This window comes from Sinocyclocheilus grahami, unplaced genomic scaffold (assembly GCF_001515645.1).
Source record: "Sinocyclocheilus grahami isolate Dianchi unplaced genomic scaffold, SAMN03320097.WGS_v1.1 scaffold3254.1, whole genome shotgun sequence".
Lineage (NCBI taxonomy): Eukaryota > Metazoa > Chordata > Actinopteri > Cypriniformes > Cyprinidae > Sinocyclocheilus > Sinocyclocheilus grahami.
Window position 1 is genome coordinate 1 of NW_015508407.1, and position 16,949 is coordinate 16,949.

Sequence of the window (16,949 nt, forward strand, 5' to 3'; positions counted from 1 at the left end):
ATATATATAGTAGATGTTTTCCATTATAAATTATACTGTCATCATCATTTTAATTTTAAAAAGTTTAATTGAAAAATTTACATTAATTTCAGAATGTCTATTTTAGACACCATTTTGCTTTAATGACAGCAGCACTTGAGCTTCATGAACTTCACAGGTTTGTGTCAAACCAGATGATCACGTAATCCATCATGATTTCAGAATGTTCCAAAGAGTCCAGAATGATACAAAGAGTCACAAGAGAATCGAAAGTATGTCTTATTCAATTAACATCATGACCTTGCTTTGTTTTTCATTAAAAAACAAATAAATAAATAAAACTTTTTTGTTTCCAGGATTGTTTAAACAATTTAGGATTCCAGATTTTCAGTTTTTTCATGTCTCTCAGATAAACGTCTGATTTTGACATTTGTTACCGAAAAAAAAGTTCTCAGAAAACTTCAGATTCAGCAGGAAAAAAATGTTGTAACACTTTTTGAGCTCTGCAAAGAAATGCAACTTCTTTTATCACAGGGAACATCAACATCCAAGAAAGACCTGAGTGTCAAAGACTTCCTCCCTATGACTATCATATCATCTGTGACCCAGAAGAGAAAGAAACACCAGATCACTGGCCCTGCAGACAGCAGCACTGATGAAGTGTCTGAGCACGAGCCAATCAAAGCCAGCAGCTATGAGAAAATCAATGACAACAGAGAGGTTCCAGCGGACAGCAAAGCAAGACAAAGCAGATGCCCACACCAAAAATCAAAAGAAGAGAGTGAGGAAGTCAACATGATGGAGGGAAAACCAAAACACCCGGAGGAGGACCAAGATGAACAAAGGGTGGCAGAGGAGGAGAACACCATTCTTCAGAAGAAATGGGATGAGGTAGGAGTTGAGGTTTGTAAGAGAAAACAAACAGGTTGGATTCAGTCTCAGCGCCCTCAGAGCTTCCTGTATTCACACCACCAGAATGTGTCAGGGCTCAGAGCCACATCACATTCGACATACTCTTCTTCCGCCACCTGCTTCAATCCACCACAGCCCTCAAATATCACTCACAGTCTCACCTTGAGGAAACTGAGAGGAGAAAGAGTGCGACCTCACTCGCTGTATGTAGAGCTGAGCCTGACTGAAGAGGACCAGGGCTTAGGGGTGATACCTACCTTTATCATACACCCTCTGGCCTTCTCAACAGGCAAATAATCACTTGTTAGAGGTCAAGAGAAGCTGTGTCAGTCTCTGTCACTTGGTAGGAGCAGCATGGACGACTTTAGCGGGGCTGCATGTGTCAAGGGCAGGTCAACCGATCAGCCGATGGCTTGTGGACATGCAGGCTTACCGAAGACACGCCGCAAGAGAGGAGACTGGAGGCGCCACACTGTTCTGGTTAATATGCTGGGATAACCAAGCAATAAGACAATAAAGCACTAAAACAGGAAACACATAAACAACCCCTTTTCAACTTTAGCCCTTCTCTTTAAAAAGCTTTAATGCTTTTGTTTTCTCACCTGCTCCTGCACAAGAGGAGGGCTAATATGGCAGCTAAAGCAAGTGCCATATTACCATAAACCATATGACAGAGCACCATTCTCATTATATCACAGGAGTCAAAAGCATTATTAAGCACAATGTGGCACCTACCAACAGGTGCAGAAAATTATTTTGAGTGTTTGAGTGTGAAAATAGGGTCTTTCGCACTGCAGGAACCTTTTCATAGTACCAGAACTAATTGTGGAACTACCCACTTTTTGGCGTTTTCGCACCGCCGGAACTGGGAGCAATTTTATTACCGGACTTCCTTTTTCGAGAACCAAATTAGCTTCTACTCCGGAGCAGGGTCTAACCAGCACAACTGGTACTAATCGTGACGTAAGTAGACATTGATTGGCCAAACGCGTATGAAAACGCTCTCCCCCGCCATGATTTAAAACGCCATGTAAACATACTGTAAACATTGTGTCAACTTATTTCGCAAGTATGGAGAACAGCGATAGATGGACGGATGCTGAAGTGCAGGCACTTGTAGCAAATGTAGCACTGCCAGTTGTCGTTGGAGATTCTTAGTCCTCCTTTCCGTTCTTTCAATCGCTTTACGTATACGTCGACTTTCCATGTCCATTATTGTGAAACCCGCGAGACACAACAGAAACACAGCTCCGATCACAGCGTCCTCCATCCTCCTGTTGTTAACGTTGTTTTTCTTTGTTTCCGTTGTTGAACACTGCGCACAAATGACGTCGCTGTCGACCGGTTCCTAGTACACACTGTTGGTGCGAATGCAACCCTTTAAATGGTACTGGGAAATAGTTCGCGCAAAATCGTCCCAGTTCTTTAGTACTGTACATTTAGTTCTGGAATTAAAGCGGTGCGAAAGGCCCTAATGCTATTCGGTGCTCCCACCATCTCACTGTATATTAATCTGCTTATTACATGGCTACTCATCAAATATAAATATAAAAATTTAGTTGAGTCAAAATTATTTTAAATGAATATTATATTAAAGCTTCTGAAAGAAAAAAAACTAGCCCATGAACAATCATCTATCAATCTTGAGGGGGAAAGATTTCCCCACACAGTTTTCACATCAGGTTGGTTACAAATTTGCTGCACTGACAAACAGAAAACTGCTTGGGTTTTTCACCATGAATTCTACAGTTATACACAATTTTAAAAAAAAGTTACAATTATGGTGGCTGATGCCTTAAAAGCATTTACTGTGCCATAGCGTAAAAAACTTTTTTTGAATTGGGTTTTTGGTAGGGATGTACCGATGTATTGTACAATAATAATTTTAATCAATATAAACACTTATCTAACCTACTGGTCAACGGCCGATTGTTCAAAAACAACCAATGATCAGAGTGGATTATATCATGTCAGTCAAAAGAAAAATTGTGTCAGACAGCACCTTTCATATAGAAAGTGTTTCTTGTGTTGAATTTAGAGCTGTACAAGCAATAATAATGCAGCGTCGTTAACATGAGTTCTATTTAACCTTACAAATCACCTGCAGTTCAAGCCAGGGTTGCAAGGTCCATGTTTTTTCCTTGACCAAACATTATTTGTAATGCGCCTCCCATCCAATAATCGCAAAGAGGTTTGCACTTTACTTCTGATAAGAAACAAAGTCTCAGCTTTCAAGTCCTGTACATTTTATCACAAAATTCCAACAAAAAGTGCCGATTTTGACACTTTTAAATGTGGCATGACACATCACTGCTCAGTTCAAGTGGCAGTGCGGAGCACAAGTCTCTTCCACTTCAATACAAGTTATGTGTGAAATAAACATGAATGAACATCAGAAGGTATGTTTAAAGATACAATACGACTTACTGAAATGTATCATGTCTCATGTAATCACTCAGTCAGCATTTCAACTGAAATAAAGGTGCCAAATAAAATAGCTTGTGAACAGTGTTACTAAATGTTGCATTTTGGCCCTAGCTCAAATTATAAATTTTTCACAATGTTTATTTACTGTTAATTATATATGTATGTTTGCATAAATCTGTCATGAAGACAAGTTTTTATGTAAACTACCTTATGTGCAATTGAGTTGTATACAAACATTTTATTTGAATGTGATTAATATATCTGAAAATAAACAGCATTGAATATGATAGTTTTGTTAATTATAACCTCTAATGTTCTTTTATCAAGTGAGAGGGTTACCTGTATAATTTATAGCATTAGTTGGGAGAGTTTTTTTTTCTTTAAGAAAACTAAACTATCGGTATTGGTACCTGCGGAAATCATTCTGATTAACTAGCTGTATTTTTGTCAAATACCTTAAATTATGTGGTTAACACAAGCTAAAGTTATTTTTTAACATTTTATTCTCAGTAATACATAAGTAATTCCCCTTGTGTTTTTTAAAAGCTTTTACTGGTCTTGAAAACAGTTGCTAACAAGTAGCAAAATTGGACTACACTCAGAGACGTTAAACCTTATCACACCAAACAGGTAAATTCATCTAGTCCGCTTTTACAGCCTCGTTGTATTTAGAATTGCGCTTTTGCAAATTATTGTAACGCAAACCACTTGGATTTTTTATTTTTTTAACAAGACTGAAAGAATTGTTGGAAGCTTTAAGTAGTTTATAACTTGCATTTAGGGTGCTAGGATGCTAACTTCCAGGTTGGTCTACAAAACTATATAATGACTGGAGCACTATATTATGAAATACCTGACCGCTCAATTCTGTAATTGACCAGAATCAAGTATTAGAGAAAGCTGTGTAATGCGATATTTATATTACATATCCATAAATAATAATAATAATAATTCATTACATTTATATAGTGCTTTTCTAAGCACTCAAAGTGAGAGGGAGGGGGTCTCCTCAACCACCACCAATGTGCAGCATCCACCTGGATGATGTGACTGCAGCCACAGTGCACTAGAACGCACACCACACACCAGTTTATTGGTGGAGAGGAGACAGAGTGATGAAGCCAATCAGTAGATATGGGGATGATTAGGAGGCCATGATGATGAATAGAGATCAATAGGCAAATTTGGTCAGAATGTCAAGGGTCACATCTCTACACTTTTTGAAAGACATCCTGGGATTTTTAATGACCACAGAGAGTCAGGACCTCAGTTTAACATCTCATCCAAAGGACGGTGCTTTTTGACAGTATAGTGTCCTCGTCACTATACTGGGGTGCTAGGACCCACTCAGTCCACAGGGTGAGCACCCCTTGCTGGCCTCACTAGCACCTCTTCCAGGAGCAAACTAGTTTTCCTCAGGAGGTCTCCCATCCAGGTACGGACCAGGCTCAATGGTGCTTAGCTTCAGAGGGTGACCAGGCGAGAGCTGCAGAGTGATAGACTGCCACAAAACTACTTCTTCAAAAAAGATTGTGGTCTGGAGTTCTCATCTGCTTACAAACACCACTACCTGCCCTTTAATAGTTCTCCATTGCGATAAAAGCTGTGTTAGTGGCAGCCCTGCACACTGCTATTACACAGTATTCAAGGACAACTGCTATTTTATCTCTAACTCACTGTGTTCTTTCCTCTACTGCCTATTTGATATAGCTTGCTTCATAATGGCTTTGATACACCTGTGCAGAGTTCATCTTTTGTGACCAGGAAGTGTCTTTGTAAACTTCATATCCCCTTTTGATCTAATCTCGATTTAATGAATACTGAATGTCATACGCTCCTTTTGCATGTACTGCACATACAGTGTATGGGTGATTGTGTGGACCAACTTTTGTAACAAATACAAAGCCTTGCTAAAGTATCCTGTGTTCAAATGCTAAATATGATATAATACATATTAAGACTTTTCTTTTTTTGAATAGTGCAAAAGTCAGTATACTGGTTTACCTTTGTGCTGTTATATAAATGTCTTCTTTCTGTGTGGAGTGCATATGTGCAGGAAAACTGCAAGACCTACACAATATTAAAATAATTTGGGTTAATCAGCACATATGGAATGTTAACCTCTGTAGGTTAGAATGTCTATATAGAGATGTTATAATTGATCAGACTTTGATCAGCGTTTTACACTAAATGCAACACAGGTAGGTTCTGTAAAAACTACATGAAAGGTCTTTGATAAAATACCATATCAAACCCTCTGATAAAATATTTTCTGTAACTTCGCAGCCATTAATGTTTAGAGGATTTTTGTAAAAGTCAGAAAGCCAGTGATATATCTTAGAGGTGAGTGAGAAAGTGTAGTAGAAAATTCATATTAACACAGGCATCCAAATCCTGAAGGGGCTGGAACCCAACTGCATTTGTTCATATTTGCTTACAAAATATTTTGTCCTTCTGAATCTCATGGTCATATTGATTTCCTTTTCTACATTAAAACAATATTCTGACAAAATTAAATAAATAATTTAACAGATTTTCCTTAGTTATACATCACACTTTCATTTACTTATTTATTAGATATTTCAAGGTTTTAAATAGATTAGTCATTTTAGATCTATGCAAAAATGTTTGCAAGAGAACTTGGTGTTTTTGATAACTGGTTGCAAGAAAATTGAAAATGACTCCTCAATTAAGTTTTGGATATTTATAATGTAACAACTCACAGAGAATATAACAGGCAACATAAAAAGACAAATAAAATTTGAACTAAAATTTTAAATAATTTAATCAACGATATATTTGGGCAACACAACATTAACTGTTTTCCACTGTTTACAACATACGGTCTTGTCATGCATTAACACTGAAGCATGTGTGCCAACAAATATGTATCTGAAGCGCTCCATGTTTTCGGTTTTTAAATGAAATGCAAGTTTAAATACTCAATGATTATGGTAAATTGACAAAATTGAAATTAGCCGAGTTGTAATTTGTGAGGTTATTGCAAATACTCAAGGAAACTTAAGAGTAGTCTCTGATCATTCTTTAATTTTATACAAAACATTGTAGGCTATTCGTTTTGTTAATTTAATTGTACAAATCACGAACCTATATTGTGGACTGACCAAATATGTGGGACCGCACGAAATATTTTAATAAAATTCTGTCAGAAAAAAAAAAACCTTCAGATGGCAAAGGCTGAAAGGGTAATAGCTACCACAGAGATGCTGTTTTTACAGTAAGACAGTGCAACGATTTGACGTACAACAGAAATAAAACATTGATTCAGCATGACTGAGACTGGTTGAGTCCTGGCCCTCTACTTTCAGGGGTTTTGAGTAATAACTCGTTATTCTCGGCTCTCAGTCTCTCCACCTCAATCTCCAGTTCCCGCAGGCGCTGAACACCGGTGCCGTCTGCTGGGGACTCGGGGTTTCTCCGGACGTGGCGAAGCCAGTTGTTCTCCTCTTCTAACCGTGACATACACTTCTCCAGCTCCAGGTATTCCCGAACCAGTTCTGGTTTAGACATATTTTGGAGAGTCTCGACGTGGTACCGCTCATAGGTCTCAGAAAAGTCTCTCTGCAAAAACTCTCCGCCTGCGTGCCCGGGTCTGCCCATACCGTCGCTGCCTCCGCCGCCGCCGCCGCCCTCCTCCTCTTCTTCATCTTCGCCTTCGAAATTCTCATCTTCGCTGGCCGTGTCATCGGAGCGGATCGCCCCGGATTTTCTGCCGCCCAGCTCCGTGTTGAGGTCAGGTTCTTCGCGGTCGTGCTCCTCCATCAAGAACTGGGTGGTGTTGTATGGGGCAACGGGCAGACCTTTGGCGAACATCTCAGCGCGCACCCGCGATGCACGGGCGGTCTCGCGTTCATCTAGCTCTTTCTTCTCCTCCCAGGTTAATTTGAAGTAAGGCTTCCAGCGGCGCTTCTTCTTGGAGGGTCGCCGCCGGTGTTTCTTCTTGCCCTGGCGGCCATCTGACAGCCCCTCGGTGTTTACTGTCGTGCAACCAGTGTCTCTCTTATTTGTTTTGTCCGCAGGAAAGCCGTCGTCACTTGCTGCGTCACCAGCCTTGGGCTCCGGATCACTCCTATCCCGGCCGCGACACATAGGATGTGTATCTCCAGACACCAAACCCGAACAGATCTCCAGCTGGTTTCCTTGCACTTGCTTTGAGGAGACACATGTCAGACCATCCCTCTGCCGCCCTCTGCTGTTATCCTCCGGTGCAGCTTCTTCTTTAATAAGCTCCATAACTGTACACTCCCACCTGAAGGAGATACAAGTTTGTTATCATTGAGATGAGGGACACCCTTTTAAACTGAGGTATGAATAGAAATCTTGTTCCTGACCGCTGCCATTTAAAACAATTCACCAAACACGGAGGAAAAGGGAAATGCTTTTTTAAAAGTGAACGAACATTTTAACATAAGAAACAGCATTAATAAACTCGCATTAAGTTAAATTTGAGTTACCTCACCGTTCAACTCCAATTTCGTGTTTGAGTTATTATGCTATCTAAGACTGTTAATGTGAACTCTTTCTGTTCCGACTACTATTGACTTGGTATCTTTACGGGTACGAGACCATTTCCCTCCAATGCAAACTCCAATTCGCTTCTGATACGGAGAACACTGGGGCTTCTGAATTTATTACCTCCCCCACGTAAAGGCGCATGCGGCCAGTCCTCGTTTTTTCCTGCTTTGTGGGACTTGAAGTCCCGCTAGGCATTTGCACACAACAATCTCTGCCGTAAAACCTCCATTACCCACAATCCAACGACTGTTTTCGGTCCCGGGCGGGCTACGCCCACTCGCAATTTTCACTGGATAAAAAGTTTTTGTGAGCGCACTGTCCAGTCGAAGCATTCTGATTGGTAGTTTTCATTGTCAATCGAAAAGAAAGCTCTCCCGGTTGCTCTAGTGGACGCTACCAAGCATAGCCGAAGCAGGTAGAAACATCCGCCCCATTCTACAATGCATTAAACTTTCACCTATTTACAAAGAAACAACTCTACAAATTATGTTGATGCCGCATTGTATTTACAAAGCACAACGTTGTAGTATACAATATCGCGTTTGGTTACTTTGCATCGCTACTCTTAACAATTAAACACACACCCTGAGCCCTTGTGAGGATTGATCACCCCTCAAGCAAAAAGTAGTTCTGTTTCAAGCAGTATGTTCTCCGTGGAAAGTGAATTGTAACGTTTGTATCCATGATGATGACGAATTTGCAGTTTATAACGACTTAAGTGTTTTCCCTTGTTAAAGTGAAATGTAGCAACATAAAGTAAAAAAAAACGTCATTGGGTTGTTTCTTGCATTGAGCTCAAACTATTAAACGAAGAAGCTATTATTGTTTAGCAACCTGATTGTTCGCTAGCTAACCACCTGGATGAGTCTAGATTAACGTGAATAAGCTAGCACAAGCAAACTGGTTAAAACTAAGACTAGCCACCATTTTACATGTATTTCACATAGACATTTAAATACTCGGAATTCCCTGCGGTCTCTGCTAGATATATTAGAACAGATGGATTTAGTGACAAGCTAACATTAGTTGGCAAAGCTTTCTTGTATTAGAGAAATGATTACAGATTACGCCTTCACGCTATTTTCAAAAAAACGTTTTAGAAGACAGCAATGCACTGTCTCTTCTAATTTAGAAATGGAAATGCTTGAAAAATTAAAACCCGTTGCTGTGCTCGCCCAGAAATTAAGTCGTGCTAGGGAAGTTAGCTATAGCTGCCTCGCATTTGTTGAACCAACGCGAAAACAAAACAAAAAACACACGGCCTGTTCGATATCATTTTTTACATGAAGTTTTAAAAATTCATATTCTTAAAGACTACCATTTTGTCGACAAAGGGTAAAAGCATATTTCCTAACATAGCATTGCATTCAACTTTCCATCTTAATCAGTAGTGCTAAAAATGGTCATATAATTACTGAAGGCATTTGCAAGGGCCAGAAAGAACTGGTGATATCATGATTGTGTTTTTGTGGACGACAACAATTACAGAAAGAATCGAAGAGTCCCGATACTTGGTTTAATTCCACGGGTATCGATGGGGCTGTACATGACATTTACCTAGATGAATGCATCTAATATGAAACGATAGTAGTTCCTGAAGAGATGGATTTAGTTTAATTTACTCCCCTAGATATTACTAAATGAATCGAGTACCTATTCAAACTCATTCGTTGCAGCTACACAAAGTAAACGACCCAGCAAAGTTCTATTTGTGAACAACCGCTTTAAAATAGCATGTTTAATAAAAGTAACAAGTGGATGACCATTACATAAAATCCATTTGTTTTGTTTATATATGTGTATTCTTTCATTATAGAACATGATAGTCAGAATATGCTGTTGCTGGTTCTTTTTTCTCATATCAGAGCATGTACCCCACGTGAAGGCCCCTGTAGTTATTTAAGGCTTTTTTTGATTGCATACATTTTTTTTGTCAGTTCTACAAAAAAAAGCCTGGCACCCTGCAACATCCTACAAGTAAGATCAGCAGGACTGTAATCCTTTGTTGTGGTGCAGATGGCATTTACAAGGTCAATTTCAACCATCAGCACAGAGATACTAATAAACATAACTTATTTTCAAAATACGATAATATGTATATTATATATTATTGACAAAGTCTCTGCACATGGCTACATTTAAGCAGAATTACAATGGAACACATCATGGACATTCAATTAAATAATTAACTCCAGGATGTCTCTAAGAACTGCATTCATCTTGTTCATACATTTAATCTTCCTCAGATTTCAGAGATATGAGATTATAACATTTCCTCTCTTCACCTCATGCTAACAAAGTGCTACATTTGAAGCATTGAATGCTAGGTCACAATTAATTAGTTATCATTGTGACTTCTACTTTCATTTGAACTCAATACAGTAAATTCATAAGCACACATTAATCTTTCTCTTCCTCCATCTCAGTAGAAACATCAGTGCCTGAGTCACAAAAGGCCACACTAACAACAGTAATAATGTACGTCCAGAGATGTCAAATGGCCACCATTTCTCCTGTAAAATGAAATTAAAATATTAAAGAATTCTCTTTTCTACACATAAAATACACAGCATATGATTGAGCGGTGACAAGCAGCAGTTGAGTCTTGAAATTCATACCAAGTCTATCACAAGTTTTACCTCAGTTTCTGCAGCTGTCAAGTGTAAATGGGATCTCCGCTGTAAACTTTGAGCCTTAAAACAAATATACAGATAAAAATATAATGAAAATAAAGACACATTCATTTTTATTTACTTATCAAAATCATTACTGGTGGAAATAATACAAGATGAATGAAGAAAATATTTTACAGAACAAATAAAAAAAATGTATAATGACATTTAAAGACATGCCATTATGACATCTATGACTAATCTTTTTAGAGATCAACACTTGTGCTATTTCTTCAATTCTTAAATATTTTCTATTATTTTTTTTTAAATTCAAATTAACATTTGCAAACTGAAACCATGCAGCATTCTGTCGCTATTCATTATACTGCTCAGTTTTGACAAATAACATGCACTTTTTTGGCTTTTATTTTATTCAGCTTCCTTACATTTGCAGTTGCAAGGTATTCAACCACCTCTAGTCGTTGCATGATGCTCTGCATGTCCTCGCTGAGTTGCTGGAAGGCTAGAATAATCTGCTGCTGCACCTGGCTGTTCTGTAACCTGTCAGGCCCACCCTTAGAATCGTCTCTGCCCCCTTGCCCTGAACCAGCCCCTGAGGCAAGCTGCTCCGCCCACCTAGCATTGCGGGGAGCCATATAACCTGTAACAAAAACATATGCATACATACGTTTTTTTGGTTTCAATGTAGGCGATACCATCCACACTTTTGAGATCACCCTGATCTGTTTGCACTAATAATGTGATGATGAAGTATTTTGAGTGAATTCTGCTTCAGACCTGAAGGCAATTTCATTTCTTTACCAAATCAGCATATTAGAATGATTTCTGAAAGATCAAGTGACACTAAAGACTGCCGTAACGGCTGCTAAAAATTTAGATTTACGAATAAATTACTTTTTTTTTAATTATTTTAAAATATATTATAACATAAAATTTCAAAATGTAGTAATATTATTATTATAATATTGCAGTTTTATTGTAATTGTTTTTATTGTATTTTATTCAAATAAATACAGTCTTGGTGAGCAAAACTTGTTCTTATGTATATGTTAGTCTTAAGGTTATCTGTAAGCTAGTGTTTTTCAAAACACTGATTTGCATTTGGAAGATTTATTCTGCCAATATGGATTAACAATTTTGATGACATCATTTTGCACTTTAGCTTCTCATCAAATGTTCTGTCCAATCAAATGCTCTTGAAGATCTGAAGCATCCCACTCTTAAAAGACACTAAGGTTGCTGAAATCGGTCACTTCGGTCCAGAGACAATATTGCAGAGCAGATCATATGTGGACCACCAAATGTATCCAACCCATTTGAATTCTACTCAGAATGCTATATTTTAAAGTGCAATGGAGGAGATAAAACATCAAACATTACACTGATTCTTAAGACATGGGACAAAACATGTCCAGCAATTGTAACTGCTATTAGGTTTAAAAATGAACATATTTTCAATTGTAAATGTTACGGGGGATTAATAATAGAATGTATTTTACACAATTATCTCCTTCAATTTAATTTCATTATTATATAAAATCTATGACACTTATTGTCTTCTCACTTCATCTAAAACAGTGTGTCCACAGAGAAGGGTTCAATCATTCATGTTATAAAATAGATAAAAATGTTTTTTTGTTTTTTACGATGAAAAAGAGCTTGTTTTATCAAAAGCAACACTTAATAGCTCATATCAAAGCAAGGTTGTTTTTTAGTGACACATGCATGTTTCATAAGGTTTCAAAGTTCTGTCCCCACTTTTTGTCAACACTGTCAGACATTCATTAAAATGTAAAAATAAAAATATATTGCATATATTGCTTTTGTGGATTAATAGTAATCACTTCTAGCAGAGTTAGGGTTGAGGGAACATAAGATTCAGGTAGCATAAGGCTGAGGGAACACATAACACTGGATAAAACATATCTATTCATAATACAGTTTGTTCGTATATGATAATATGTGTTCTGATAATTTTGGGATCATCTGTTAGGATGTTTAAATCTGAATATTAAGATCCTGGTGAATGTAAATGGATAGAGGTAACAACTAATTGTTTTATTTGTTCATTTAACTGTTTTTAAAAGTTACCTTGTCACCATAGCAGATGCACAGCAGACATACTGTTCTGAGATGAGAGAAAATAGATCATTTGTGTTCCAATGGTATATCAAACTACTTAAATGTGAATCTTGAATAAAAGCTTTTTAAATAATAACACTCACTGTTTGTTGTGTTTGCTTTAAAACAGTAATTGATTTATTCAATGTATTTGATCGTTAAAATGACTACAAATCAGATTAATATTTTGATAATATTTCATTATATCTTATATTTGTTGTGGAATTGTTGGTCACATGTGAAAGTGTAATCTGTCTGCTAACATGAGAATGTGTCTTGAAATGTTAAAAACTTGATTCCTTTTAAAGATAGTTAAAATTATATTACACAGTCCAAGGTAAAAAAGCACATTTTGTTAAAAAAGAGAAAAGTTGGGTGGTTGCATCAAAGCATAGCTCAGTAGCTTAGTACATATAAGATACATAAATGTAGTTTCATTTGTCTGAGTACAAGGTTTTATTTTTTCAATTTTGCAACATTTTGTCCTACTTCTCAAGAATCAGTGATTAGACATCCTCTGCATTATGAACAGCAATGGTGTGAAGAAATAACATCAGTGCCATATGCTCAAGCATATATAACACGCTTTCTAATGCTATTACTGAAAATGTTCACTTTTTTAGTAGTAACAGCTCTAAATTAAATCTAAAGAAGGAATTTATTTGACAATTTTTTATAAAACTGCACAAACACTAAACCCTACTGGCCTTTTTTTTTTTTTTTAAAGGCACACAATATATGTCCCTTCCTAACTTCCTGTTTCAGTGGAAATTACATCAACACATTGAATAATGCTGTGTGTTTCAAACACTTATCTATATAAATGAATGGGATTGCTCATGGAATTATAAACTGCATATGGTCAACACAGGTAATTGATCTAGAACAAAATATATTTCTTTATGCAAGTAATTTTGAAATAAATATTAAACAAACATATCTGAAATTGATTAAAATGTACAATATTACAACACAAGCTTCTGTTGCATTATGTTGTATTCCAATCCAAAGCAAAATGCATGCATCAGCTTTCTCAGAGTGACAGTATAAATGCTTGGAAATAAAGCTTTTATTTCCTGATTGAACAACATTCTAACTTAAGGCATCACAAATTCTATGGCATTTCTATGGCCCCCTGAACATCATGTTGACTTGGGCCCCCCTCGGTAGAAATCGCGTTGGGCCCTTGGAATCATCCTACTGCTGTGCACAATGCGTGACAGTCTCAGCTCCCCACTGGCTTCAATAAACCGTGGAAGACACGCGGCTGGACAACGGTTCATCGTTTGGCCATTCGTGCACCACTTTTGATACATACTCACTACAGCAGAATGTCAACAACCCACAAGGCACACCGTTTCCACGATCGAAGTTCCGAGGCACCTTGCCATCCCAACTTGTCCCTTATCAAACTCAGATAAATCAGCAGCTTTTCCCATTTTGACACTAAACACTCTACTGACCAAAAGCTGGTCCTCGGATGGTACATATACTGCTCTGTGAAGGGCACCTGCTGCACCATTCAGTTGTCAGGTGCACTCATTGCTCTTGGCTGGGGGTGTAATGGCTCATCAGTGTATTCACACACAACATAATTATATAACCACATTCAGTGGCGTAACTTTGCTTTGAAAAGTGGTGGGGACACCGCGCAACTTGTTTTGCTAGTTTTTTATTTAATAACCTAATTTACTTGGGGACTGGGTTTAGAGTTGGACAAACTTAATTTTTGCGTTTCAAAAATACATCGATGTACCAGGGGCGGTGCCAGAGAATTTTGAGCGCAGGTAGATCATTGACAGAGGGAGCTGGGCAATTCAGGGCTCCAGACTCATTCTTCCCACTGGTCGCTCTTTTGCGATTAACTTTCTCAGTTGGTTGCACGAGTACGTTTTTTTTATTTTTTATTTTTTTGTGCTACAACATGCTATTAATCAATGCATGCTGATGAACTTTTATTGTAGTTTATAGTTATATGGAAACGAAATTAGTTAACATTCAACCCGTTCTTTTTCATCAGTAGTATTATTTGTAATTTGAATTTTGTGAATGGGAGTTTCTCTTTTGACATGTTATAAGCCGGGCTTCAGATGCTTTCACGATCTCGTCAAGTTTTACAATAAAATATAATTGTCTGTTTTGCATATATCGATACACCTTTCACCTTTTAAGACTAAAAAAAAAAAAAAAAAGATGGATTCATTATTTTTAATTAAAATGCACAACAACAATAAAACAGTATTCAATGACAAATAGCTTACAAAACGTTATTAACAAAAACGACTAAGATGAGGTATGGCATAGGCCTACACGCTGTATTAGGCTATATAATTACTAATAAATTACAGAACATTTAGCAAACACTCAGGAATAAAATATAAAAAAAGAGAGAGAGACTCCATAGCATAAGGTGAGGTAAACAGCAAAGATAAGCTTTTCAAAATGAGAACAAAACTCACCCACTCGATTTTGTAATATTCTTTAATTTTGTAGTCCTTATGAAAAGGTGCATTTCTATTAAAGGCACGTCCATGTGGAGATGGCGAGTCAGCGTCAGCATTCGCCAACCTCATCTTTGCACCCGACACTGACTCAAAAAGCACAAGTTTATTAATAAATAATTAAAATGTCTTATTTTCCCCCCGACATGTTCATAATCACTTTGCCGGTGCTTTGAGGCAATTGCTTTAAGCGCGAGCTTGAGTGCGGAATAGGCTCTAGCCTAATTCATCTGCCTATAGCCTATATTGAAGTATGGTTAATATATTATTATATTAATCAATTTAATATAACGTGCGACTAGTTGACTAGAAACATCTTTAGTAGAGGGCAGGCCTACTTAGCACAAGGAAGCTCTCCAAAATGCTATAGCCTAATGACATTACGAAAAGTGCGACAGCTGCAAATCACGTCGTTATTGCACTGCACGAGCTATGTATGCGTAAGGAGTCAAATGTTTTTTTGTTGTTATTTTTTATCACCCTAATTAGGTTATGAAGAATGATTTGTTGATCTTGTTTTCCCTTTAATACATACCTTCCGCAATATATTTTTCAATTACTTTCAAAAAGTGGTAGAGACAATATCGACCCTGGCAAAAAGTGGTGGGGACATGTCCCACCCGCAAATTACGCCTATGACCACATTGAATAACTGTAAGTGAATTAATTGGGAAATTCCCAACTTTAATCAAATAATCATTTAAATGCTTAGGACATTAGCTTTGTACAGGGAGACTTCAGATAAAAACGGTGACTCATTAGATAATGTTGTCTTACTCAAATCAGATGACTTCCTATTAATTCAATAGAATGTGTCGGAATACTAGGGAATACCAATAGAGTGGCGCAGTGGTCAGGGGCCCTAAATAAATTCCAGGTATGGGGCCCCAGCTGTCAGGAAATATACAAACTCTGGACAGGGAGGTTAGGATAAATCCAGCAATTTATTAATTGTAAAGCAACATAAACAGGTATAGGGAGCGATGGAACGGAGAACTCAGAGTGCGGGTGGATGATTGAATAGGAATAGTCTTATTGATGAAGTTGAATGAGGATCGGAAAGCACACACCTCAGCGCCAGAGAGGTAAGTCGTTTTTAGTAGCAACTTCAAGGAGATAATCTTCGTTCAACGGAGATTATTTTCAGGAGAACTGGAGAGAGTCCGCTGGAATACTGGAGATCGCAGGATAGAGAGTCTGTAGCCTAATCGAGGACAGACAAAGACTGAACTGAGGTGTGTGCTTATATGCTGGGGCTGATGAGGGTATGCTGATTGAGTGCAGGTGTTCAGAATTCAGGTGACTGGGGTCGTTGCGTGGTGGTGAGAGAGCCTGGTGACTCCGTGACAGTACCCCCTCCTCCACGGCCCGCTCCTGAGGTGGTGGCCGCCCTCTGTTCCTGGGCGCTAGACGCTGTGGATGTTGCTGGTGGAATTCTGCGAGGAGAGTGGGATCCAGGATGTCGTCACGTTGGACCCAGCACCGCTCCTCTGGTTCGTACCCCTCCCAGTCTACGAGGTATTAGAGGTGGCCTCACCAACGTCGAGAGTCCATGATCTCCTTCACTGTGTAGACGGGCTCCGGGTCCACAATCTGAGGTACTTGGGGGTTGTCACTGTTACCAGGCTCTGTAGATGATAAAGAAACAGGAGGATGGTGAGGTTTAAGCAGGAACACATGAAAAGTGGGATGAATTCTGAAGTGTGTGGGTAATTTTAATTCATAACTGATGGGGTTGATCTGTTTGACGACCTGGAAGGGACCAATATATTTGGGACTCAGCTTACGGCAGGGGAGGTGCAGGCGGATGTCTCTGGTAGAGAGCCACACCTTTTGCCCG

The 16,949-nt window shown here is 38.2% G+C and overlaps 1 protein-coding gene and 1 long non-coding RNA gene across 3 annotated transcripts; both read right to left on the reverse strand.

Annotated features, from left to right (window-relative positions):
- Window positions 1-6,543: 6,543 nt before the first annotated feature.
- LOC107576140 (protein HEXIM-like) lies at window positions 6,544-7,957 on the reverse strand. 2 transcript variants are annotated; one of them, XM_016262386.1, is made up of 2 exons: window positions 7,799-7,957; window positions 6,544-7,588 (listed from the first exon to the last, which is right to left on the reverse strand). In XM_016262386.1, the coding sequence occupies exon 2, from the start codon at window positions 7,570-7,572 to the stop codon at window positions 6,604-6,606; it is 969 nt and encodes a 322-aa protein (XP_016117872.1). In that variant the 5' UTR covers window positions 7,573-7,588; window positions 7,799-7,957; the 3' UTR covers window positions 6,544-6,603. The 2 variants fall into 2 exon arrangements, with proteins under 2 accessions (XP_016117872.1, XP_016117871.1); XM_016262385.1 differs by having other exon boundaries at window positions 7,794-7,957.
- Window positions 7,958-9,581: 1,624 nt separating this feature from the next.
- Window positions 9,582-11,312, reverse strand: LOC107576139 (uncharacterized). The gene is made up of 3 exons (XR_001608005.1): window positions 10,913-11,312; window positions 10,494-10,547; window positions 9,582-10,367 (listed from the first exon to the last, which is right to left on the reverse strand). It is a non-coding gene; the product is annotated as an uncharacterized lncRNA (long non-coding RNA).
- Window positions 11,313-16,949: the final 5,637 nt, after the last annotated feature.